The 27169-nt window shown below is 43.1% G+C and overlaps 1 protein-coding gene across 2 annotated transcripts; it reads right to left on the reverse strand.

The window, feature by feature from the left end:
- Positions 1–26613, reverse strand: CPT2 (carnitine palmitoyltransferase 2). 2 transcript variants are annotated; one of them, XM_038537499.1, is made up of 5 exons: positions 26330–26613; positions 14833–14913; positions 13233–13339; positions 8074–9378; positions 1–641 (listed from the first exon to the last, which is right to left on the reverse strand). In XM_038537499.1, exons 1-5 carry the CDS (start codon positions 26482–26484, stop codon positions 310–312), a joined length of 1980 nt encoding a protein of 659 aa, XP_038393427.1. In that variant the 5' UTR covers positions 26485–26613; the 3' UTR covers positions 1–309. The 2 variants fall into 2 exon arrangements, with proteins under 2 accessions (XP_038393427.1, XP_038393428.1); XM_038537500.1 differs by lacking the exon at positions 26330–26613 and adding an exon at positions 22817–22934.
- Positions 26614–27169: the final 556 nt, after the last annotated feature.

The raw sequence follows: 27169 nt of genomic DNA on the forward strand, positions 1-27169 counted from the left end.
CCATCTCCAAGCAATAATTTTATTTCTGCTTCAACAATAAATACACCTAAGTTATCCTTCCAAATCCCACCTCCTGATTAAATGCCCTTAATATCGAAACTTCTCATTATCTTTACCTGTGATTTAGTCCCACTTGGCAATTATAAGGTTAGCTTTAAAACCATGACTTTGAAGCTCAAGCCTTACAGCACTGGCTGCTTAGGCACCTCGCAATTAGTTTCCTTTGTATACAGAATAGCACCTTTTGGCTACATACACCCCCAATTTTCATGTCAATGAAGCAATGGAGGCTTTTCACCCATCCAGAAGCTATGTTTTGATGCGTTTGCCTTCTATGGCATCAAATATGTCCTCTAAGGCCTTCTCTACACACTGGAGAAACTCCCGGGCATTGCGGCCTGGATAGGAGGAGACGTTGCAGCCTATCCACTTGTCATGAACAGCATACCCAATGCCAAAGCCATCAGGGACCACAGGGGCAAAGCCGCCAATGTTCACTGTTGAGCTGCTCAGTGTACTTGTGGACAGGATGTTGTGGTTTATCTGTCTGTATGCAGGGTCCAGGTAGAGCTCAGGCAGAGCAATCCCCTTGGCTGCTGCCAGGTACCGCAGAGCAAATAAGTGTCGGTCAAAGCCCTGGCCTGTTAGAGACAAAAGAGAAAACCAGTCTCAGAATCCCAGAACTAACTGAAAGGGGCCTTAGTAAAAACCCCCACCTGTGGTAGGAGGCCCCTTCACAGCATCTTTGAGAGTGGAAGAAGCGTCTACCTGCTTATGCATGCACACCTCCAACTCACTAACCTCTACAGCTGAGCCTAAAATGAAAGCACGACTTTTTAAAAATTTTGACAATGGAGGAGAGAGGGGGCAAGATGGCGGAAGAGTAGGAGTCCTTGATTCATCTGGTTCCCCAAACTTACCTAGAAAACTTTCAAAACATCCTGGACACCTATGAATTCAACCTGAGATGTAAAGAGAGAACAGCTGGAATGCTACAGAGAGAAAAGTGATGGCTTCTGACAAGGTAGGACGGCAGAAAAGAGGAAAGGTGGGGGGCGGGGAGCCTCAGAAAGCCAGGGAAGGAAGGCAGAGCAGAGGAAAGCTGCAGAAGGAAAGCGGTACAACAGACAATCAGGAACGTCAGAAATCTGCACCTGAAAGAGCCTTCCCTGACTGAAAAGTGCTCAGTGGGGAAATAGGACAGAATCACAGGAGGGCCAGTGAAGTCTCAATATTCCTGGAGACACAATAAGGATAGGGGTGCCCAGGAGAAAGCTCACCACAAACCATAGTCAGATCCGATAAAGGGCCGGAACGCTGCAACCCTCCTGGAGCATCTAGGAGAAGCTGGCCAGGGATGTGGGCCAGCTCCTGAGCTTCTTTACCCTAAAGCCCGGCAACAGATGGAGGCAGGCTGTACTCCATTCCCTTTGGGAGAGGCAGACCCTGGGAGCACAGGTCCTCAATCCAAGGGTGCTCCAGAGGACAATGCTGGCTATCTTCTCTTCCCTCTGGCACAGGCAGAACTGGGGAGGACCCAGGATGGCGAGAACTCTCCTGCTGCTGGGCGCCCTTCAATCTGTGCTCAGTGCCCCCATGCCTGCCCCTGGGAGCATGTAGGCCAGTGTGCACTGGGAGACTACAGTTTGGTACATGTGTGGAGCTCTGGGCTCTGGGGCTGGAGATCTGGCCACTGCCATTTTAATTTTCTTCTTATCACCTTTCACCTGGGTGAGGTGGCAGCCTCTAGGGAACAAAGGCCTCACAGGATAAACAGCTCACACTGAGCCAGGCCACCAGGCAAGGGGCGGGGCATCTCCCGCCAGGCATGGACACCTAAGAATCAGCCCAGCAGGCCACCCCCATCCCCCCAGAAGACCAGCTGGAAGAACAGGGGAAGAGCAAGTGTACTGAGCAAGTAGCACTGGAAAGCTCCAGGACTCAGGGAAAATAGTATATAGAACTTGAAGTTTTTTTTCTGATTCATGTATCTTTCAGGTTAAAAATTTCCAATATTTTTTTCTCTTTTCCTGCCTTAACTACAATATTTTACCAACTCTTTGTTTTTAAGTTTTTTCCTTTTTGACTTTCAGATTTCCATAATTACATGTCCTGGATATAGTCTTCATTTTGGGATTCCTTTCAATGAATTCAATTTAATTTTAGTAGATATATGAATTATGGGTTTTTGTATTTTGTTTCTTGTTTTTTCTAAAAGATTTTATTTATTCAGGAGAGACACACACACAGAGAGGCAGAGACACAGGCAGAGGGAGAAGCAGGCTCCCCACAGGGGACTCAATCCCCAGACTGGGATCACTCCCTGAGCCAAAGGCAGATGCTCAACTGCTAAGCCACTCAGGCATCCCTTGTTTTGTTTTACAGTGGTGGAAATTAGTGCTTTCTAACACAGAGACCAAAATACACCCAGAACCAAGTGGAACACCATGCTGATTCATTCTGTGAGACTATATTCTCTCTTCCTTCCCATTCTGCCCCCCTCTTTTATCTTATTTCTGTTTTTGTGGTTGATGTTGGGTCTCTATATAAGTTTTGCTGGTTATGTAAATTTGGAATTTAGCATCTTCTAACATACAGAATAAAATACACCCAGAACCAAGAGGATCACCCTCTAGGTCCACTCTGTGAGACGATATTCTCTCTCCACCACCACTTCCTCCCCACCCCAACCCCCTTTTAAAATTCTTACTATTTTTTTAATTTGTTTTTCACTTTCATGGTCCTTTTGTTTTATTTTGTTCTGTTTTTATTTTTCTTTTATTTTCCAGTCACTGACCTCTTTGGAATTGTCTAGGGTGTATTTTACTTAGGTCATGGCTGATATTTTTGACTCTGCTCACTCATACAGCCATTCTACACTGGGCAAAATGACTAGAAAGAATTCACCACAGAAGAAGGAACCAGAAGTAATACTCTGTCACAGACCTACTTGATATGGATTTAAGTAGTATGTCAGAGATATAATTCAGAAATACAATTATAAAATTACTGATGGCTCTGGGAAAAAAAGCATAAAGGACTCTAGAGATTCTCTTACTGCAGAACTGAGATCTAATTGAGTTGAAATAAAAAATACTCTAACTGAGATGCACTCTAAACTGGATGCTCTAACTGCTAGGGTTAATGAGGTAGAAGAGAGAGTGAGTGACATAGAAGACAGGTTGATGGAAAGGAAGGAAGCTGAGGAAAAAAGAGGAAAACAATTAAGAGCCCACGAGGAATGCTTACGGAAATAAACAATAGCTTGAGAAGGAATAATATCTGTCTTATTGGGATCCCAGAAGAGAGAGAGAGAGAGAGAACCGGAATATATTTGAACAAATCATAGCTGAGAACTTCCCTAATCTGGGGAAGGAGACAGGCACTCAGATCCAAGAGACAGAGAGGGACCCCACCCCTTCCAATCAACAAAAACTCATCAACACCCTGACATATAATAGTGAAGCTTGCAAATTTCAAAGATAAAGAGAATATTCTAAAGGCAACTCAAGACAAGAGATTGTTAACTTATATGGGGAGAAATATCAGATTAACAGCAGACCTATCCACAGAGACCTGGCAGGCCAGAAAGAGCTGGCATGATATATCCAGGCTACTAAATGAGAAAAACATGCAGCCAAGAATATTTATCCAGCAAGCTGTCATTCAGAATAGAAGGAGAAATGACGAGCTTCTAGGATAGACAGAAACTGACAGAATATGTGATCACTAAACCCGCTCTGCAAGAAATATTAAGGGGGACCCTGTAAGAAAAAGAGGGAGCCCAAAGAAACAATCTGCAGAAATGGACCATAGTATAGGTAATACTATGACACTAAAGTCATATCTTTCAACAGTTACTCTGAAAGTGAATGGGCTAAATGATCCCATCAAAAGATGCAAGGTATCGGACTGGATAAAAAAGCAAGACCCATCTATATGCTGTCTACAAGAGACTCATTTTAGACCTAAGGACACCTCCAAACTGAAAATGAAGGAATAGAAAACCATTTACCATTCAAATGGCCCTCAAAAGTAGGCTGGGGTAGCAATCTTCATATCAGATAAATTAGATTTTAAACCAAATACTGGGGACGCCTGGATGGCTCAGAGATTAAGCTCTGCTTTTGGTTCAGGGCACAATCCTGGAGTTCAGGGATCGAGTCCCACATCAGGCTCCCCTAAGGGAGCCTGCTTCTCCCTCTGCCTATGTCTCTGCCTTTCTCTCTCTCTCTCTCTCTCTCTCTCTGTCTCTCATGAACAAATAAAATCTTTTAAAAAATAAAAACATTGTACTAAGAGATGAAGAGGGACACTATAACATACTTAGAGGGTCTATCCCACAAGAAGATCTAACAATTATGAATATTTATGCTCCAATGTGGGAGCAGCCAAGTATATCAATCAACTAATAACCAAAGTCAAGAGATACATAGATAATAATACATTAGTAGTAGGAGACTTCAACACAGCACTCTCAGCAAAAGACAGATATAAGCAGAACATCACCATTACCACAAAAGAAAGAAGGGCCTTGAATGATACACTGGACCAAATAGATTTCACACACACACACACACACACACACACACACACACACATAGAACATTCCATCCTAATGCAACTGAATACACATTCTTCTCAAACGCATGTGGAACTTTCTCCAGAATAGACCACATACTGGGTCACAAATCAGGTCTCAGCCAATACCAAAAGATTGGGATTATTCTCTGCATATTTTCAGACCACAATGCTTTGAACTCAATCACAAGAAGAAATCTGGAAGAAACTTAAACATTTGGAGGTTAAAGAGCACCCTACTAAAAGATGAATGGGTCAACCAGGAAATTAGAGAATTAACAAGATTCATGGAAACTAATGAAAATACAGCCGTTCAAAATCTTGGGATACTGCAAAAGTGGTCCTAAGAGGGAAATACATAGCAACACAAGCCTCCCTCAAAAAATTGGAAAAACTTCAAATATACAAGCTAACCTTGCTACCTAGAGGAACTGGAGAAAGAACAGAAAATAAAGCCTAAACCAACCAGATGAAGAAAGATAATAAAGTTTAGAGCAGAACTCAATGAAATAGAGACCAAAAGAACAGTAGAACGATCAACAAAACTAGGAGCTGGTTCTTTAAAAGAATTAATTAGCTAAATCCCTAGCCAGTCCTATTAAAAAGAAAGACTCACATTAATAAAATCAAACATAAAAGAGGAGAGATCACAACTAATACCAAGGAAATACAAACAATTTTAAAAACATAAGCAACTATATGCCAACAAATTTGGTGATCTGGAAGAAATGGATGCATTTCTGGAAACCTATAAATTACCAAAACTGGAACAGGAAGAAATAGAAAACCTGAACTGGCCAATAACTGGCGAGGAAATTGAAGCAGTTATCAAAAACCTCCCAAGACATGAAAGTCCAGGGCCAGATGACTTCCCAGGGGAATTCTATCAAACATTTTAAGAAGAAATAATACCGACTCTACTAAAGTTGTTTCAAAGGATAGAAATAGAAGGAATACTTCTAAACTTGTTCTATGAGGCCAGCATTACCTCAATCCCAAAACTAAAGACCCCACCAAAAAAGGAAAATTACAGATCAATATCCCAGATGAACATGGATATAAAAATTCTCACCAAGATACTAGCCAATAGGATCCAACAGTACATTAAGAAGATTATTTACCATGACCAAGTAGGATTTAACCCCAGGATGCAAGGGTGGTTAAACATTTATAAAACAATCAACATGATAGATCACATCAATAAAAGAAAAGACAAAAACCATATGATCCTCTCAACAGATGCAGAGAAAGCATTGGGCAAAATATAGCATCCATTCTTGATTAAAACTCTTCAAAGTGTAGGGATAGAGGGAACATTCCTCAATATCATGAAAGCCATTTATGAAAAGCCCACAGCAAATATCATTCTCAATGGGGAAAAACTGAGAGTCTTTCCTCTAAGATCAGGAACACGACAGGGATGTTTCCTCTCACCACTGTTATTCAACATAGCACTGGAAGTCCTAGCCTCAGCAATCAGACAACAAAAAGAAATAAAAGGCATTCATACTGGCAAAGAAATCAAATGCTCCCTCTTTGCAGATGACATGATATTGTATATAGAAAACCCAAAAGACTCCACCCCAAGATTGCTAGAACTCATATAGCAATTCAGCAATGTGACAGGATACAAAATCAATGCACAGATATCAGTGGCATTTTTGTAGACTAACAATGAGACTGAAGAAAGAGAAATAAGGAATCAATTCCATTTAGAACTGCACCCAAAACCATAAGATATCTAGGAATAAACCTAGAACTACACTCTAGTATAGTTTGGAACTACACTCCAAAAAATTATAGAACGCTTATGAAAGAAATGGAAGAAGACATAAAAAGATGGAAAAACATTCTATGCTCATGGATGGGAAGAATAAATATTGTGAAAACGCCTATGCTACCCAGGGCAATCTATATTCAGTGCAATCCCTATCAAAATACCATGGACTTTCTCCACAGAGTTGGAACAAATAATCTTAAGATTTGTATGAAATCAGAAAAGACCCCAAATAGCCAGAGGAATGTTGAAAAAGAAAATCAAAGCTGGGGGCATCACAATGCCTGACTTTAAGCTGTATCACAAAGCTGTGATCATTAAGACAGCCACTCTGGAAAACAGTATGGAGGTTCCTTAAGAGATTAAAAACAGAACTACCCTATGACCCAGCAATTGCACTACTGGATATTTACCCCAAAGATACTGATGTAGTGAAACACTGGGACACCTGCACCCCAATGTTCACAGCAGCAATGTCCACAATAGCCAAACTGTGGAAGGAGCCACGATGTCCTTCGACAGATGAATGGATGAAGATGTAGTATATATATACACACACACAAATAGAATATTACTCGGCCATCAGAAAGGACAAATACCATTTACACTGACATGGATGGAACTGGAAGGTATTATGCTGAGTGAAATAAGTCAATCGGAGAAGGATAATCATCATATGGTTTCACTTATATGTGGAATATAAGAAATAATGAAAGGGACTATAAGGGAAAGGAGAAAAACTGGGGAAAAATTAGAGAGAAAAACAAACCATGAGAGACTCTTAAAACTGGGAAACAAAGGGTTATGGAAGGGGAGGCAGGTGGCGGGATAGGGTGACTGGGTGATAGGCACTAAGGAGGGCATGTGATGGGATGAGCACTGAGTGTTATACTATATGTTGGCAAATTGAATTTAAACAAAAGGAAAAAATAAAAATAAAAAAGTAAAAAATTCTGACAATGAATCAGTTTAGTCAAACAGTCCAGAAAAATACATGAAGGGAGCTATGGATTCAAAACCAAAAATAAAACCCAAAGTCTAAGTCCAGTATAAAAGACAAGATTGAGGCCCTGGAACAAAATGGAAAAGGTCTTGACCAGGGTTCTGATCTCAGCTCTTCTTCTCATGTGTTGTGTAATGCTGAGTCAGTGGCCACAGTTTCTTACCCCTAAAATGGTGAGTGAGACCAGAATGTCTTGGAGATCTCTTTTACTTCCAGGACTTTTGGCTGCATGAAAGGACAGAACTGTGTGATCCTCCAGGTCCTTTCCAGGTCTAGAATTTTACCACAGAGAGGCAAAGGAAGGGTGATGTTTAGATTTGCGAAGAGTTTTTGAGATGGCTTATTTATAGGAACCCAACATACTGCAAGTGAAGTAAAGTAAGAGGGGGCTGCAGGATTAGAAATCCTAAACTGTCAAAAGTCAGTCAGATGACCAATAAATAACAGAAAGAGAATCGTGTGTCACAGCTGAAAGTGGCCTTAAATGAGGATGAAGTTAGACCCATTTCTCCATCCCTGCTAAGGAGGAATGAACATCCTGATCCCTAGTGGCTGATCTGGCTGTTCAGACTGCTAGGGTAGAAAATTAATAACTATCCAGGAATTGGCAGATGGATTAAACAATATGAAAATCACATGGAGCAGGATGTTTCTGAGGCTTAGCCCAGCGCTGAGGGCAACAAGGCCCAAGGGCCCCACCCCCCCATCTCACCCATTGCTGCTTCCTTGGTCAGCTGGCCATGATACGTGGAGCACTCGGCCATCATCTGGCAAAGCTCTCCAGCACTGTGTCTGGAGGGTTCCCTGACAAAAGCCTCGGAACACTTCTTTGTGAAGATGGAGGCTGGGCGGATGGCCTCAGTGCGGCCGTGCTTGAATGCTGCAGTGCTACACGACTCGTAGGTGGCCACTGTCCGCCCATACTGCCTCAGGAAGGCCATCTGGAAGGCCAGCTGAGCTACTGCGTCAGGGCTCAGCTTCTGGTTTTTCAAAAACTCTTTGCCCCCTCTCTGAAATTGGATGAAGTCGATGGTGAGGGTTTTCACGATGGCATCAAACTTGTCCTTAGCAGCACCAATGCTGGCCTTCATGGCATCATCCAGCTTGAAGTTAAGTCTCCGCACAGCAGCAGAAGAGTCAGTGTGGGCCGGCTGGCTCTGTGGGGTGATAGCAGGGGCCTGAGTGCTATCCTTAAACACTTCATTAAAAAACCTGAGCACTGCCACACCATCACCCCAGGCATGCTCAAAGTGGACAGCCGCAGTGCCATCCTTGGCTAGAATGAGGTTAAAGGACTTATCAAACCAGCGGTTTGTGCCGTCACTGTGCAGCATGGTGTGAGACAGGTGGACAAGGTCCTTAATGGGGAAGTCATCTAGGCAGAGACAGAACACAGCAGAGTCCACTTTCCTCAGGGCCTCCTCATTGCCACCACTCACCAGCCTCTCCCTGAGCTCTGCCCAGACGTCTCGGTTCTCAGTGGTCAGATAGGCCAGGGGAAAGTCAGGGGTGGCGCTGCTGTCTGAGAGAATGTACTTCAGATGAGCCTGGATTTCAGAGGCGCTCACAATGTTTCCATCTTGATCTAGGACATCAAAAACATAGAAATGTCCTTTCCTTAGGACCAGAAGGTGCCTAGCGCTCTCATCAGTGACAAGTTCATCACGAACAGGCCTGGGTAAACGAGTTGAATTGAAAAGCCGAAAATACTGAGACATATCCAGGGGGTATGCGTTAACTAAGTAGGCGCCATACCAGGACAGAGAGGAAGGCACAAAGCGTATGAGTCTCTTGAAGGTGTCGGTGTCACTTTTGGCAGGGTTCAAATGGAAAACCTCTGGTTCCAAGAGACCGGCCCGGAGCGTCTTCAGAAACCGGATGGCCGAAATGGTCATGTTGGTCGCCCTGATGAGCTGGTCATTATACTCCGACTTTGGGTCAGGGTTGAATGCCATGAATGGATTAAAGTTCAAGACGACGGGATCTCGAGCGGTTAGGTACATATCAAACCAGGGACCTGAAAGATAAAAGTGAACAAGAACATCACAAAAAGTTAATGTAGTCCCTAAAAATAAAATTTGAGAAGGAAAAATCATCAAGCATATGCAGGAAAAAATGATGTCAACCTCCAGAGGGTGAAAAGTCCCAATTATTTTTTCCATCTGCAGTAATTTGTGACATATAAATGGGATCACACAATATGTGGTCTTTTGTATCTGGTTTCTATTACGATGTTTTTAAGGTTCAGCCATGTGGTAGCACATAAAAGACCACATATTGTGTCACTCTTTTGTATTGCTGAATAATGTTCCATTACATGGATAGACCACATTTTGTTTATGTATTCTTCCATTGGTAGACCTTTGGTTGTTTCCACTTTTTGGTTATTATGAATAATGCTGGTGTATACAGGTTTGTGTGTGGATGGTATTCTCAATTCTCTTGGAGAAACAGCTAGAAGTAGAATTGCTACGTCATATGGGAAGTCTAAGTTTAGGCTTTTGGGGAACTGCAAGGTTGTCTTCCAAAGTGGCTGTACCATTACCACTGGCAGTGTGTGAGGGTTCTAATTTTTTGGCAACATTTATTATTGTTACAGTCTGTCTTTTTGACTGGAGCCATTCTGGTAGGTATATCATTGTGGTTTGGATTTGCATTTCCCTAAGTATATTTCTTTTTCTTTCTCATTCTGTTTCCTTTCTTGATTCTTAAAGAAGTACAGTAACACCTCACTTGCATTCCTACTCGAACAAAACAGTTGTTAATTCCCACCCAATTTCCTTATGTTTTTCTTGTTTCATCTCCTTCCAGGGACAACATTCACATTTGGCTGTCTCCCTAACATGGGGGAAAGCATTCATCATCAATCTGTGTACTCTGTACTTTTGCCCACTCACTTTTTTAAGAAATGTTTGAAAAGCAATTAGAAATAACAGTGCAGCGGGGGGGGGGGGGGGGGGGGGGGGGAATCCCTGGGTGGCTCAGCGGTTTAGCGCCTGCCTTTGGCCCAGGGCGCGATCCTGGAGTCCCGGGATCGAGTCCCACGTCAGGCTCCCGGCATGGAGCCTGCTTCTCCCTCCTCCTGTGTCTCTGCCTCTCTCTCTCTCTCTCTATGATAAATAAATAAATCTTAAAAAAAAAAAAAAAAGAAATAACAGTGCATGTGGATCATCCAAACTAGCCTTCTAAATTCCTGGCTATTTTACCTGTAAAAATTCCAGAAGCAATGTTTTATCATAAAATGTGTCTTCCAGAGAAGTTCCTGTTGAGATTAGCAAGTGTGGATAAAGTCTACAACTAAAAACCATCGCCCACTGGAGGGAATAATTTTCACATGTAAAGCACTGGAGGAAGGATTAATCTATTATTTCTTTGTTGGTCCATTCACTCTATGTCATTCCTTGAGAACATGCTGTGCCATGCGCTGCCTAGTCTGGGGGTAGAAAGAGGAATGGGATGTGGACTCTGATCCAGATGAACTCTGGTGAAGGACACCAACAGAATTATAACAAGATGTGACACACTGAAATGGTAAGAGAAAAAGTATTATGGGTAAGATCCATTTGATGAAAGAAGACATGGATTTGTCTCTGATCCCTTCAATAAAAGAATTTTAAAGAGTACATAACCCAATAAGGCAAAGAGAATGAAACAGGAGACAAGAGAAATACTGAAAGTTGGAAAGCATTGAGACACCTGGTAATGACCAAAGCAGACTCAAGAATGCCAACTGTAAGCTGGTGGCTGAGAAAGCCAAGGGATAGCATGACGTGCACAGCAGAACCCCCAGAGTGCTCAGTAATTGGCAGCCTTGATGTATCTGATTGAAACAATGTTTTTAATTGGACCCCAACTCCTACCCCCCAGATTCCCTCCCTGCTCTAGTAGATTTAAGATTTCCTCTCAGGAGAAAGTAAAACTGGGGAGCTGAAGTCACAGCTAAGATCTCAAGCCTTCTTCCCTGATCCTACTCCTTCAACAGTAGCAACTGGACACATCCCTTTTGGCAGTTTAATGGAAAAGTCTTTTCGGGGAGTCTAACCAAGAGATATTAACATTAGGGGCCCCCCAAGGAAATGGTTTAGCCTGTGAAGTGAAGCTGTGATGGACCAGCTCCACCCTTATCCACAGAGCTTCCAACAGCTTTTTATTATCTCGCTTGAATCTAAGACAACAAAGATGGAATACGAAAGATCTGAAGAAAGGAAAGAGGGCAAAACAAACAGGAAAAAAACACCTTGGAGACAGACTATGAAGGAAGATGAGAGGATAAAAAAAACTTCCCCAACAAATTATTAAGCACATAGAAAACAAAACAAACGCATAAGAAATTATCAATGTCAGGAAAAAAACGTTCATACAGGAATAGGAACAATAATTTCAATATGCTCCACAACTCAGCTGACGATAGTGTTCATATGGTCCTAACAGTATAAACAGTAAGTATTGAGCAAACTAAAATGACAAGCACAGTGGTAACCATGGAACGGAATGTGTGCCGTACACTGTACACTGTACACTTGGGCATGTGGAAAGGATATAGACACTGCCCAAATCTGGTCTTCCAGCTGAAAAAGTGAAGATGTAGGAGGATGGGGATATGGGTCAAAAGAAGGACTGGCTGAAAGTGAGGAGCAAGAAACTTAGAGGAGGGTCAGGAACTTGCTGTTTTTCCAAAGAAGCCCAGTACAACTATTTGATTCTTTAAACTATGTGCATGTATAACTTTATTAAAATATAAACTGAATTATAGGACGCCTGGGTGGCTCAGTGGTTTGGCGCCTGCCTTCCGCCCAGGGCGTGATCCTGGAGACCTGGGATCGAGTCCTACATTGGGCTCCCTGCATGGAGCCTGCTTCTCCCTCTGCCTGTGTCTCTGCCTCTCTCTCTGTATCTCTCATGAATAAATAAATAAAATCTTTAAAAATATATACATATATATAAACTGAATTAAAAGAAGTGCTGTGGGAACAGAGGTGGAAACAACTGAATGGAGAGGGAGGAGGACTGAAAGTTTCCCTGGAAAAATCATGCCCACCTGTTTTTGTTTTTTCTTTTTGTTTTAAATTGAGATGTAACTGACAATAAAACATGATATTGCTTTTAGGTGTACAACCCAATGATTTGGTATCTGTATATATTGTATAATGATCAACACAATAGGTCTAGGTAACATGCATTACCCACTACTGTCACAAAATTGTCTTTTCTTGTGATGATAATTCTTAGGATCTATACTCTTAATGACTTTCAAATATACAATGGTATTATTAATTACAGTCACGATGCTATACATTATACCCCATGACTTCTTTCTTTTATAACTGGAAGTTTGTACCTTTTGACCCCCTTCAGTTTCCCCACCACCACCACCACCACCCCAACCCCCACCAACATTTATGGCAACCACATACTTGGGTCTTAAAGAAAGAATTTGCTAGGTTAAAAAATGGTAGTGGGAACAACATGAATAAAGACATAGAAGAACGAAAGACTAAAGGGTTGAGAGAACAGTGAGCTGCCAAGTTTCGTTGAGGCATGAGAGTGTGGGTAACAAAAGAGATGAGGCTGGAAAGATCAGTTATGCCATATTGTGAAGGATCTAGGATGATACACACAGGGCATAGGACTTAATCCTGCATCCTTTTCACAGAATCAATGATTAGGCTCTTCAGCACAAACTCCAGGTGAGATCTTAGTAAAGGAGGAACTCACTTGGCCTTAATGTTACCTCAGAAAGAGTGAATGAGACATTACTCTGGTAAGCTGGTCTTACCAAAAATATTTTAAGACCAAAACAGGAGGAAAGATGCCTTACTTTCCATTGTGGAGGGCTCAGGGAATATCACGCCCACAGTCCAGCCCACCTACCTGAAATGTAGCTCGTATGTTTATTCTGCTTGTCCTGAGCAACCAGCTGCTCATGCAGTTCTTTTCCAATCCCATTTTCAAAACTCTTGCAAAACTGTTCTGTTTTCCTGAAATGTTCAAGAAAAGACAGAATCAATCCATGGCAGGGAATATGTGATTTCTGGACTCATGGCCAAGAACTCTTACACTGAAATTTGGATTTCTGGTAGTATATCCCTAGGCTAAGACCAGAAAATCCCTCTGATCAGAAGAATAGCAGTCAATCCAAAACAGATAAATTTAGGAAAGCTTCTTAAAATGACTGGTTGGGAAGATCAATCAACATCTCATAAAACAATCTGTAATCTAGGAGCTGAGCATCTCCAGCTCAGCATGGAGAAAAGGACATAAGTAGGCTTTAGAGTCAAGAAGAGCGGAGTTTTTAATTCTAGCTTTGTCACTGTCAAACTAAGTGACCTTGGACATGTCACTTGATCTCTCTGAGTCTCAGTTTATGTGTAAAACTGAGATAATATACCACTTTATGAGAATAAAAAATATTTTTAAAGCTAAGGATTCAGGATAGTTTAAAACATAATACTTAGTAATTGGTAGCTATTAAATCATTACCATATCAAGAGAGGCTTCAAGTGACTAATATGAAATATTTAAAAGCAGAGGACTACATTATGAACGATTCATCTACATCCTCCACCATTGTCCAGGGAAGGACTCCAGGATTCTAATGACAGTGCCAGTTATCTGCACAAAACCTTCCAATATGGAAAAGTGAACTGCACTGGGATACAAGAACTTAACACAACCCACTTTTGACAATATCCAGTATTATCATCCAATTCCATGCTGAAGTAACTTCCTAGGACTGCCACAACATCCACAAACTGCATGGCTTAAAACAATAGAAATTTATTCTCTCATAGTTCTTTGAAGTCCAAAATGTTGACAGAACCATGTTCTCAGGACTCTAGGGGAGACTCTGGTCTTTCTGGTGTTACCAGCTATCCTTGTCATTCCTTGGTTTATTTATTGATGCATTCCAATCTGCTCTGTCATCAAGGTCTGTGTCTGTATCTCTTCTCCTCTTCTTATAAGGACACCAGTCATACCAGATTAAGGACCCATTCTACTCCAGTATGACCTTACCTTAACTAATTACACCTGCAACAATCCTATGTCCAAATAAAGTCACATACTAAGGTTCCAAGAAGGGAATGAATCTGGGGGGCATACTACCCAACTCAGTACACATGCTCACCAAGCAAAATTCTGGCCTGCCATATGCTCTCCTCAATGAACTTCCTATAGAGAGTACATGTACCAGCTGGCCTCCAGGCCCACCTGACAGGATATAGTACAAATTTGGCATTCTGGCTTACAAGCCATTGCCTGTTGAGTCTAGTCAGAGAGACTCTCGCTTCAGGGCTGGCTCAGCCCTTCCTGGGTGAAAATCTATTTCCTGAACTTGAAAATGTAAGGACTAGGTCCCAGGTTCCCAGAGACTCAACTAAATCACAGACATTTCCTGAAGCTAGGTCCACTACTAATTGCCAGCCTCTTTTGAACCACCCAACTATGGTCATTCATGGTTCTCAGCATATACCTGAACTGGCCATCGTCTAAGAGAGGTTTCTGTGCACGCAGGTATCTCTTAATGGTGTCTTCAAGTTTGGGAATAGGCAGCCTGGGAAGAAAATACGTTAAGTGTAAGGGTGACAATATGTGGAAGAAATCAGCTTCATAAACCCAAACTAATAAATAATTACTGGATAATTAATTTCCTTCCCCAAAAAACCAACAATGGAAAGCCACAGGCAAATCAGAATAGAAGGATTTACTAATGCAAGTGTCAATGGTAACTTTTTAAAAAGTAAAATAAGAATTTTTTAATGTCTTAATGATGAATTTTATAAGCAAGCTAAATATTCAAATAATAGATTCAAAATGGTGAAACAGAAGCTATCCCAAGCATTCCTGTTTCCTGGTCACAAGTCTGATACCTGTGCTAACCTTGTACTGGCAGTTTTTATTCTATCATTAGTTTGGACAACTGCTTTTTTCTCCCCTGAGATGGAGAAAAGAAAGTTCTATTTTTAAAATTTCTTGTGCATTTTATGACAGAGAATCATACAGAAATGAAACACAGGTCTGTCCAAGGGCCAGCCAAATATGGAATGAGCATGCAGAGAATCAGATCTTCCTGTTGCCTCCTTACTCATTCTCTACCAGTGCATTCCCAATGACAGCTATGGTGATGAAGCTCCTGGTCCACCATGAAAGGAAAACACACAGACAGCACAGTGAGGTGTATCTGCCTTTTCATGTCAGTAATTTTATTGAATGATATATCCTGTAGTACCAAAACTTACTCATAGTTTGCCAAGTTAGCACTGCCAACTTAAAATTAACACTGATATATTCAAAATATCTAAATACAGCAGTCATTTAGGAAAACTGGAAAGTTATCCATCCATAAAACATAGTTTATGTTTAAAACCTTACTATAAGATACACTGTGATTCTTCAGTTTCTCTTTCAATGCATGTTTATCAAAAACATGATGTCAAAATTAACCTGAATTATTTAAAGCCATTATGGACTTAGGCTTCACTGAGTAATGATTCACACTTTAACACTGTTGAGTATGGTCTTTTTATTCATGAACTTACACAGAAAATCCCAAATACTACCTTAGATACCTCATAATTATAGTTACCTACTTACTTTTCTCAAGACTTTGTTTTAATATGATAGGGACATTAACAAAAGTTCTTCGCGTTAAACAAAATTCTAAATTCAAAGCAAAGGCAGTTTTATAAAAACAGTCCTTATTAAAAGCTCAAGTGTTAACTCTAGCCTGAACTTGTTCTAGTGGGGAAAAGCAAGTTTTTGGAATGATGATTTATTTGGAGGTTATTAATACAACAGAAACGGAATTTTCTCAATTTCCCTTCAGAACTAAATTAAGGAAGTATGGATAAAAAAAATCATAAACTTTTTATCATGGATACCATTTTTCTGTAAATTGCCTGTTTTTTATATAAAATTTTTAAAGATTTTATTTATTTATTTATTTTTAAATATTTTATTTATTTATTCATGATAGTCACACAGAGAGAGACAGAGAGGCAGAGACACAGGCAGAGGGAGAAGCAGGCTCCATGCACCGGGAGCCCGACGTGGGATTCGAGCCCGACGTGGGATTCGAGCCCGGGTCTCCAGGATCGCGCCCTGGGCCAAAGGCAGGCGCCAAACCGCTGCGCCACCCAGGGATCCCGATTTTATTTATTTAACAGACAGAGTGAATGAGAGGGAGAGTGAGAGATCTAAATCTAAAGATCTTTAGATCTAAATCTAAAGCAGAAGCTGCCCTGAGCACAGAGTCTGAAATAGGGCTTGATTCCACAACCACAAGATCATGACTTGAGCCGAAATCAAGTCAGATGCTTAACTGAGTGAGCCATCTAGGTGTTCCTCCATATAAAATTTGTTTTAAAAGACAATGATATGCCAAATTTACCAGGTTTTTATTTTTGCCTTATATAAAATGCTTTCAGTGTAAATGCCAAATAGCAATACAGTCCACATCACCGGATTATCTAATACTTTAGCAAATGATGGCCATGGTTATGAAGTTACTGGTTCTCAGTGAAATGAAAAAACCAACAGTATAGTGAGCTTTCCACAAAGCTAAATGTGTTTCATTTAAAAGTCTGCCCTTGTGTGATGAGTACTGGGTGTTATACTGTATGTTGCCAAATTGAATTTAAGTAAAACTAAATAAAAGTCTGCCCTTAGTTCTGAGATTTTTTTGGTTGGGGGACAGAAGTCACTAAAAGTCCTTTAAAAAAATATTTTATATATTTGATAGCTCGAGAGAGAGAGAGACAGACAGAGAGAGTGCACATGCAGGGTGAGCTGCAGGCAGAGGGAGAGGAAGAAGCAGACACGCTGCTGAGCAGGGAGCCTGATGTGGGGCTCCATCGTCATGACCTGAGCTGAAGGCGGCCACCCAGAGGCCTCATAAAGATCCTTTCTTTTAGGAAATAATGTCAACAACAATATTTTTCCCCATAATTTTAATGATCTGTGAAATGTAAAAGTGTAAGAACTACTGCCACAGTGGAAAGAGAATGAGATGTAGAAGGAGACCTTGGCTTAAGTCCCAGCTCTGCTACTTCTTTTCTAGTTATATGGTTACAGGTGGCAAATTTCTTGCTGTCCCTCAGATTCCATCCCCTGCCTACGGGTTAGAGGGAGGAACTGCCTCACAGAGAGGTCTAGAATGCTATCAAGTTCCAGCTCCATTTAGCCCATGTTTATCACCAACATGTCTAGTATACGGAGAGGTGAAGTTCGCAGTCTTTGGAATCCCACAGATCTGGGTTTGCCCCCTGGACTGTCACCTACTATTCATGTAATCTTTGGGAAATTTCTCATCTCTTTGCTCCCTCTTTCTCTATTTGTTAAATAATAGCTCACTGGCTACTATGAGGATCAAATGAAATAATATCAAGTACTTAGCAACATATTATCTATTTCTTTCCATCTACTCAGTGACATCCAGTTTGGCCCCAGCTAGCTGTTATTCTTCATTGACTACTCCCACTAGATCTTCTAGGTATTTATTTTTAATTTTTTTTAAGATTTATTTATTTATTTATTTATTTATTTATTTAGAGAGAGAGAGAGAGAGAGAGAGAGAGAGGGAAGCAGACCCCATGGAGGAAGCCCAACGTGGGACTAGATCCTGGGTCTCCAGGATCAGACTCCGGGCTGCAGGCAGCACTAAACTGCTGCGCCACCAGGGCTGCCCTATTTTTTAATTAAAAAAAAAAAAAATGTGTTTAAGTAATCTCTACACCCAACATGGGGCTCAAATTCACAACCCCAAGATCAAGGGTCACATGCTCTTTAAACTCAGACAGCCTGGTGCCCCTCCACTAGATTTTAGAACCCTCATTCCAGGGGTACCTGGGTGGCTCAGTTAAGCATCTGCCTTTGGTTGAGGTCATGATCTCAGGGTCCTGAGATTGAGCCCCATATCTGGCTCTCTGCTCAGTGGGGAGTCTGCTTCTCCTTCTCCCTCTGTGATCTCTCTGGCTCTTACTCTCTCTCAAATAAATAAATAAAACCTAAAAAAAAAAAAAAAAAAAAAAAAGAACCCCCCCCCATTGCATTCTGAATAAACTACCCTATATTTTATAACTTTTTCAGGACTTCTCTTACCTCCTCACCTTTCTTAAAATCTGACTATTTTGAAAATACCATTTGCTTTCAGGTTTCTCTCCAAAGAAAGCCACTCCCCAACTTCTAGGAAGGACCGGGACCCTCCTTACCCCATCAACAGCTGCCATCAACATTAAACAAGTCTCTTTCCTCTCAAAGCCAACTGTACCACCCCATCCTCATCTGTTTGCTACTCCAAGGGGTGGTGGGTTAGTAAACAAGCCCTTGGGTGGGCGGGGGGTGATGCCCTGATCTGTAGTATTTACCACTTTCTGAAAATCTCCTACCAGGCTAACTTCAAGTTGCCAACATGTCACTGAATGTGGAGCTGGGAAGAACTGGCTCTTAGGATTACAGTGATACACACAGAGGGGAGCTTGCCACTAAGATCCTTCCTCGAAACCTCTTCTCTGACCTCCACTGGCATGTGGGCTGACAGAGAACAGACACTGATGACTTCTTCCCTTGCCCTCTATCCATCCCTGATTCTTCTCTTGCACCCTTAGTGGGTTATGTGTTATGTCCCTCTCACCATCAGATTGCAAATTGTGAGATCCTTAAGGATGTCAAAGATGGAGTTAGAAATTCTCCCTTCCTAGATGCCTGGATGGCTCAGTGGTTGAGCGTCTGTCTTTGGCTCAGGTTGTGATCCCGGGGTCCTGGGATCGAATCCCTCATTGGGCTCCCAGAAGGGAGCCTGCTTCTCTCTCCATGTCTCTCATGAATGAGTAAGTAAAATCTTAAAAAAAAAAAAAAAGGAAAGAAAGTAAAGAAAAGAAATTCTCTCTTCCTGCCTGGTTGGTTTTTTTCATCATCTTTTTCGGAGTCTCTTTCCAAAATCTCATCATGTCCTCTTGCCCTTAAAGTGCACGTTTTCTCAAGATTCGGTCCTCTGCCCTCTCCTCACAGACTATATACTCTGTCACTAAGCCCCTCTGCTCAGATACTTTCATCTCTGACACTTACGCAGGCTCCTCTAAGCAGGTCCTGAGGGATAAAATGGAAGGTATGCAAGGGAGCATGACCCTGCCAACTGCAGATACATTCTGCCTAGGGTCAGTGTGGTATGCTGGCAAAGCATAAGCATCAAAGCCAGACAAAACTTTTAGTTACAAATAAGTTGTTTTTCAGAAGGTATGTCAATTGTTACCAGGGGTTGGAGGGGATGGGGAGTGACTGCTAATGTGTATGGGTGATTGGCGGCAGGGGTGGAGAAGGGACTGACATGAACCAGACAGTGGTGATAGTCACACAACTCTGGGATTATACAAAAAAAATCTCTGAATTTTTACACTTTTATTTATTTTTAAAGATTTTATTTGTTTATTCATGAGAGACACAGAGAGAGGGAGAGATACAGGCAGGGGAAAAGCTGGCTCCCTCTGGGGATCCCGATGCAGGACTCGATCCCAGGACCCCAGGATCACAACCCGAGCTGAAGGCAGACGCTTAACCACTGAGCCACCCAGGTGCCCCAATTTGTACACTTTAAAAAAGTGAACAATATCTCAATAAAGCTGTTAAAATTTTTTAAAAACAAGTTCCTTTTCATCTCTGGTGATCAGTTTTGTCTTCAGTGAGATGAAGGAACTGAAAGAGGTGGTCTCTAAGGCCTCTCCACAATTCTGTGACTGCTAACTCAGGAGTCACGTTGATTCCTCCCCCTGCAAGCCAGCACACTGCACAGTGGTTAATCTGGCTTCATCATTCACGACCATATGACTTTGCGCACACTACCCAGCCTATACCTAATTTCCCTCACCTATAAAATGGGGATACTATTAATATGTACCTCCAAGGGTTCTGTGCAGATTAAATGAGGCAATCTTTGTCAATGACAGAACAGTGCCTAAGACGTAGTAAGCACTTGATAAATATGAAGTTTTATTATCTACTCAGTCCTCAAATCTTATAGATCCAAACTCTGCCACTAGACTGTTCACGTCCCCAAGGAACTAGCACAGCGCCAGTCCCTCACAGCCTAGCGGAGCATTTCACCAGTTCTGTTGTTCTGTCTGCCTTCCATGTATTCCTGCTATTCTGGTAACAGCGCCCCTTCCTACTCAAGTTCCTTTGGTTCAGGTGGAGTGACTGACCAGTGGCCTTGGAGCTTACTGGTTCAGACCCAGTGAGACCCAGGAAGAACCTATAAAACTAAATTACAGGATTTTTTTTTTAACTGTTAGAAAGGGGAAATCCCTACTAGCTGAGGTCACTGAGAGATTAGAGTGTAAACGATGTTGTGATCGTGCCATTTTGTCACCATAAGGAGAGAGCCTGCCTAAGAATGGAATTACACAAATGCAAAGGGATGAGTGGAAAGGCAAAAGAGTCTCGATGACATCATTTGATCCCCCCCCCCTTTTTTTAAAGATTTTATTTATTTAGTCATGAAAAACAGAGAGAGAGACAGAGAGAGAAGCAAAGACACAGGCAGAGGGAGAAGCAGGCTCCATGCAGGGAGCCCAATGTGAGACTCGATCCTGGGACCCCAGGATCACGCCCTGGGCCAGGGCAGGTGCTCAACCACTGAGCCACCCAGGTGTCCCTCATTTGAGCTCCTTAATCCAACCTGGATTTTTCAGGTCTGAGTCCCTATATTCCTGGTTGCATAAGCCAATTTAACTGGGGTCTCTATAACTTGTTACCACAAAGGCCAGTTACTGCTTTTCAATAAGTGTTCACTTACAGTCAACATTTATTCTCTATATTAGAAATCAAGTTGTGAGGTCACCCCTAGTCTCTCTGCAGTTCCTTAAAGAACAGCGAGGGCAGCCCCGGTGGCGCAGGGAGTGATCCTGGAGACCATGGATCGAGTCCCACGTCAGGCTCTCTGTATGATGCCTGCTTCTCCCTCTGCCTGTGTCTCTGCCTCTCTCTCTGTCTCTATGAATAAATAAATAAAATCTTAAAAAAAAAAAAAAAAAAAACACCAAAAGTGGTTCTGCATACACTGCACTTCCTTGTGCCCCTGTAATGTGACTCACCAGAGGCCTTGAAAGAGGTAGAGTTAGAGCCTTGTGGGGTGCCTGGCAGGTCCATCCTAACCACGTGGGTTCCTCCCCACCTGCTATCTAGAAAATCCCTATCTAAACATGATCTGCTATAATAAAGGTGGAAGAAAAGTCAGCACCAAGAAGATTTATCTCCCTACTCATTCCCTGTGTAAATGACTCTGTTTAAGTATCATGCTACTTATTACCCAGAGCTGCCATGCAGCAGGCATATACTTCACTGTTCCTCCTGCCAAGAACACATCTAAACAGCCTTTCATATTTTTATACAATCTAGTTATCATTGGGATAAAGCTAATCTAAGGACATGCCTCTAGGGCCCTATTATCCTTCAGACTCAGGAACTTCTGGCCTCACAAGACCAGTCTCCCATTTGAATTCTAGAGAACCTGCCCATTATGTCTGGATCACCAATTATCATCTAAAGTGATTAGGGATTAAAAGAAAAAAACAGATAGACATTTATTGAAAATCAATTATAGGCCTAAAATGGTGACCAATATTTTTTTTTTAAAGACACATGGAGGGGGCGCCTGGGTGGCTCAGCTGATTGACTGTCTGCCTTCGGCTCAGGTCATAATCCCGGGGTCCTGGGATGGACCCTCTGTCAGGCTCTCTGCTCAGTGGGGAGCCTGCTTCTCCTTCTCCCTGCCACTCCTCCTGCTTGTGCGTACACTCTTTCCCTGTTAAATAAGTAAATAAAATCTTAAAAAAAAAAAGACAAAATGGGTCTTCCCTAATTGCTATCCTAACACACACACACAGACACACACACACATACTCAGCCCAACTAATAACTTAGAGCCTAAAACTTTGAGCTGGACCCTCCATAAACTTCTCAATATTTCCGAACATGCCATGTATTTTCAGGTTTCAGTTCCTGGGCACAAGCTGCTCTACCCTTTCCTCACTCCTCTCACTTGGTGATCTTCAAAGTCCTCAAATGCCACCTCCTCTATGAAGTTTTTCTTATTCAACCAGGCATTGTCACTCCGACCTCCACACAGACACAACACAATAATTGTCACCAACTATATCCTACACAGGCAACACATTTGCAGCTATAGTACTTGTGAATATCTACTGAGTACTTGTTACTCTGTGCCAGATTCCTACTAAGTGCTTCATATCAGAGTATTTAATTCTAACAATCCTGAGGGAAAGATAATATTATCGTTCCAGTGTTTAGGTTAGATGACCTGTTCACAGCCATGCAGCTAGTATGAAGGGGTGCTGAATTAAAAATCAGACCTGACTCTTGCCTCATGATCTTGTGGAAAACTGACAGGACTAGAGCCATTTTAAAAGGGAGTTGGAGCAGCCACGGTAGAGAAACTGCCTTACTTGATTTTGTTTGAACTGGCCAAACCTTTTGGACAAAATGTCATTGTCTTAAACAATTGTTTGAAAAGTCAACAGAAGAACAGACACCCTGATCACACGACTGATGGTTATGGATTTTCTGGAAAAAAAAAAAAAAGTCAGCAGTTAATGTATTACCTGGAGTAGTTTGGCTTGTAAACATGCATAGAAACTGTTTTTTCCCCTCTTTTATTCAACTCAGCTGTCTCCTTCCTGTTCCTCATAAAAATCTGTTGCTTTCACCCTATAAGCAGGAATACTATTTGGGTTTATTTACTTGAATCTGTGCTCCCCGCAATGCAGTCCTTTCATCCCAAATAAACATTCATTTGGATCTCATTGCAGCTCTTTATTTTCAGGTTGACAATCTTAGCCACTACGAAATGCTGCTTCCCATTTATCACATTCTTATTTTAACTATCTGTCTACCTGTCAAATCTCCCCCACTGTATGGTATGCTCCCCACCATGGCTGATTGGTCTCCAAATCCATACCAATAAATGTTTCTCAAATTAATAATGTGAGTACATCAGGCTGATCCACTTTGTCCCCTTGAGACTTAGTTTGATATTCTGAGGTTAACTGTTCAGTGTATATAAATATGGAACTTAAAAATAACACCTAATGGGATGCCTGGGTGGCTCAGTGGTTGAGCATCTGCCTTCAGCTCAGGGCATGATCCCGAGGTCCTGGGATCAAGTCCCTCATTGGGCTCCCTGCATGGAGGCTGCTTCTCCCTCTGCTTATGTCTCTGCCTCTGTCTCTGCGTCTCTCATGAATAAATAAATAAAATCTTAAACAACAACAGCAAAAACTTTGGTTAAAATGTTAAATTTGGGGATCCCTGGGTGGCGCAGCGGTTTGGCGCCTGCCTTTGGCCCAGGGCGCGATCCTGGAGACCCGGGATCGAATCCCACGTCGGGCTCCCGGTGCATGGAGCCTGCTTCTCCCTCTGCCTGTGTCTCTGCCTCTCTCTCTCTCTGTGACTATCATAAATAAATAAAAATTAAAAAATAAAAAATAAAAAAATAAAATAAAATAAAATGTTAAATTTTATGTGATATATATTTGAGCACACTAAAAAGGAGCAAAGAAAAAAATCATAACATCTAAATAAAAAACAAATGGCAGTGCAAAGGTACCTAGAGGAAAGTGGTCAGAAGGCAGCAATGATGGGGCACCTGGATGGCTGTAGGTGAAGCGTCTGCCTTCGGCTCAGGTCATGATCTCAGGGTCCTGGGATCAAGCCCAGAGTTAAGCTCCCTGTTCAGCGGGGAGCCTGCTTCTCCCTCTACCTCTGCTGCCTCCACCCCTACTCCTGCTCTCTTTCTCTCAAATAAATAAATAAAATCTTAAAAAGAAAAAAAGGCAGCAGTGATATGACAGGGACAGGAAGAGGGAGGGAGACCCAGTTGGACTACCACAAAGGGACTTCCCCAGGAAAACTAATTAGGATATTTTTGGCATCTTACTTCACTCTGCCCTCACAATAACCCTCTGAAGCCTGTGTTCATTCCTACCTTGCAGGTAAGAACTGTGGCTCAAAGAATTTAACGGAATTGCCTGAAGTTACAAAGTGTCACATCTAGAATCTGAAATCAAATTCTACCAGACTTCAAAGATAGGGTTTTTCACCAAGGGGAACATCAAAATGAGTGCCAAAGATAATACATTTTACCAGTCTAGAATCTGAGATAAAAGGAATCTCATCTCATCTAACCACCCACTTACAGCGAAGGTACTGGAGGCCTGGTGGTCCTTGCTGGAAGTTATACATGGGTGATGACTCAGTGCTACTCTTTGTAACTCAATTCCTATAGATGTTTGCTCTGTAGGTTGGAGGAAATGATCTCAAGTGTTACTCCCAGCTTTCCAATTCGAAAAGGGAGAAGATCCCTTTGATCTTAGATCTGAGCGGAGTCCAGGCTTACATAAAAGTCAAGTGCTACTGGGCCTGGCAAGTGAAGAGAGGCTCTGTCATTCTTCACCTTTCCCCCACATATCGGCTCAGCTCACACACAGGACGTTAAGGAGGAGGTTCTGTCCCAGGCTTCGCCCATGGGCATAAAGGCCATGTTTTCTTTTTCCCTTTCTCCTGACAAATTTAAGCAGTGGGGCTGGGGCTAGATAGTTTCATTTCAGTTTGCTTTAGATGTCTGCACACTGCTATTTCACAAGAACCACCTCAGATGCTATTCTTGAGAGTGTGGGGGAGGGAAAAGAGAACAGTGGGTGATAAGGTTGCTGGATATGGAGAAAAACAGCAACCCAGTAGTTGGGGGTGACACCTGGGATACAATCTCTGTTTGAGGGGTGTGGAGACCTGGCCTCCAATCCCTGGGCTGGGAAGATCCCAGGTGGCAGTTTGGTGAGAAAGGAAGTGAGAAGGGTTTTTGAGACAAATTTGGGACTTGGCACCAAGAACTAACTGGTGAGTGAGCAGAGAAGTTAAAGTCTGGTTTTTGAGGGTAAATGAATTTCAGGAAATTTCTAACATTGGAAAAGGAGCCCTAGCAGGTCAGATTAAGGCTGGGAGTTCAAAGACTGGAAAAACTGGAAGTTGAATTAAAGAAAATACTGGGTGAAAAAAAAAAGGCAAGAAAATAAATACTGGATGAGGGAAAGGGAGAGGTAGGTTTATTGGCATTGTTTTCATAGGGTAAGTAGACTCTGGGTGAAGTGTTTTAGAAGGTGGAGGGGGTAAGCTAAGGTGAGGAGGAACACAAAAATTTGGGTGTGTTCTAGATTTAAGCTGAATAAGAGTTTGGGATGGGCACTGAGGGTGTGGTCTAGAATTCTTCGAGGGTGCTAAAGCTGCAGAGGGTAATGTGGGTTAGGGAGGACATTTTAGGGAAAGAAACCTAGCAGGTAATCGAGGAAGGTCTGGAAGGGGTGAAGTCAGACTTAAAGGCTGAGGTTGGAGGAGAGTAGGTGAGCACGTGAGGAGTGTGCTGGGTGAAGATGGGCAGAGGATTGGAGGCATGCAGAGCCAGGGCTGAGCAACAGGCCTGAAGAAGGTGGAGCGCTGGGAAAAGCTGAGGAGGGTAACTATTATGTTATCAGGAACTGGCCTGTCCATATTCTGGGCAGGAATACAGGGCAGTCGTGAAAGTACTTCAGGGGACACCCTAGTTGGAGGGGTAAGGGTGGTACTGGAGATATGCAGGGTGGACATTTTTCAGGAAGAAATGTGAGGGACTCTTGGGTATCTGGATGGAAGCTGGGTTACTGGAGAGAGAATCAGAGAAGGGCTCAAAATGGAGAATCTGAGCGAGCAATGGGGGGCCTGGGGGTGTCCTGGTAAGGAATGCGAACGTTCCGAGGGTCCGGTGCCAGGAGATCCTCAAAGTGACAGGATTTCCAGATGTCGGGTTGCGACAGCGTCCCAGGTAGGAGTCTGGGGTGGGAGCAGGTTAAGCAGAAGAGTCGTGAGTGACTGGAGCGAAGGCTGGGGCCGACCCCAGCGGGCGGCGGGGACCGGGAGGCCGGGCTCACCTGGGCAGGCTGTCCTGGAAGTGCATAGTGGGCACGATGCTGCGCTGCAGGTACTCGCGGGGCCCCGAGCCTGCGCTAAGGCGCCGACACACGGGTCCTGGGCCCCCTGCAGGGCCCCGCGGCCGGGCGCGCAGCAGTAGCAGGCGGGCCACCATCGTTCCGGGAGGCTGCGGCGGCGAGAAGGCGGAGGATGCGGAGTCCGCGAGGACTGGGGTGAGGCCGCCACCCCCGGGGTAGCCGGGTCGCTGAGTCAGCAGGGACTCGCGTCCGCCCGCCGAGCCACTTCCGGGCCCGGCCCCGCCCACCGAAGGCCCCGCCCACCGAAGGCCCCGCCCACCGGCGCGCCCGCCGCGGGGAGGGTGGCGCCACCGCCTCCTGGCTGTGCGGTCTCCCCGCTGGTCTCCCTTCAGCTCCCAGGGCAGCCGGGGAGACGGGGACCCGAAGCTGCTCCTTGCTCCTGTTTCGGAGCAAATAGAAACTGGAGCTGAAGGAAAAGCAAAGCTGAAAACAATGTTTAGAAACGTGTGAGCCGGGGATCCCTGCGTGGCTCAGTGGTTTAGCGCCCGCTTTCGGCCCAGGGCATGATCCTGGGGACCCCGGATCGAGTCTCACATCCGGCTCCCGGCATGGAGCCTGCTTCTGTGTCTCTCACGAATAAACAAAATAAAAAAAAATCTGCTAAACCTAAATCTGGTGGAGGCTCCGTCCGTCCCTACGAGATCGTGGGCAGAACCTTTAAACCTCTGTTTCCTCGTCTAAGAAGTAGAGGTTTACGACCGATCAAAGTACTTTTCTCGATCCTAGATATGAAATAAGGTGATTTGGTCGGTACAGTGCCTG

This window comes from Canis lupus, chromosome 5 (assembly GCF_011100685.1).
Source record: "Canis lupus familiaris isolate Mischka breed German Shepherd chromosome 5, alternate assembly UU_Cfam_GSD_1.0, whole genome shotgun sequence".
NCBI lineage: Eukaryota > Metazoa > Chordata > Mammalia > Carnivora > Canidae > Canis > Canis lupus.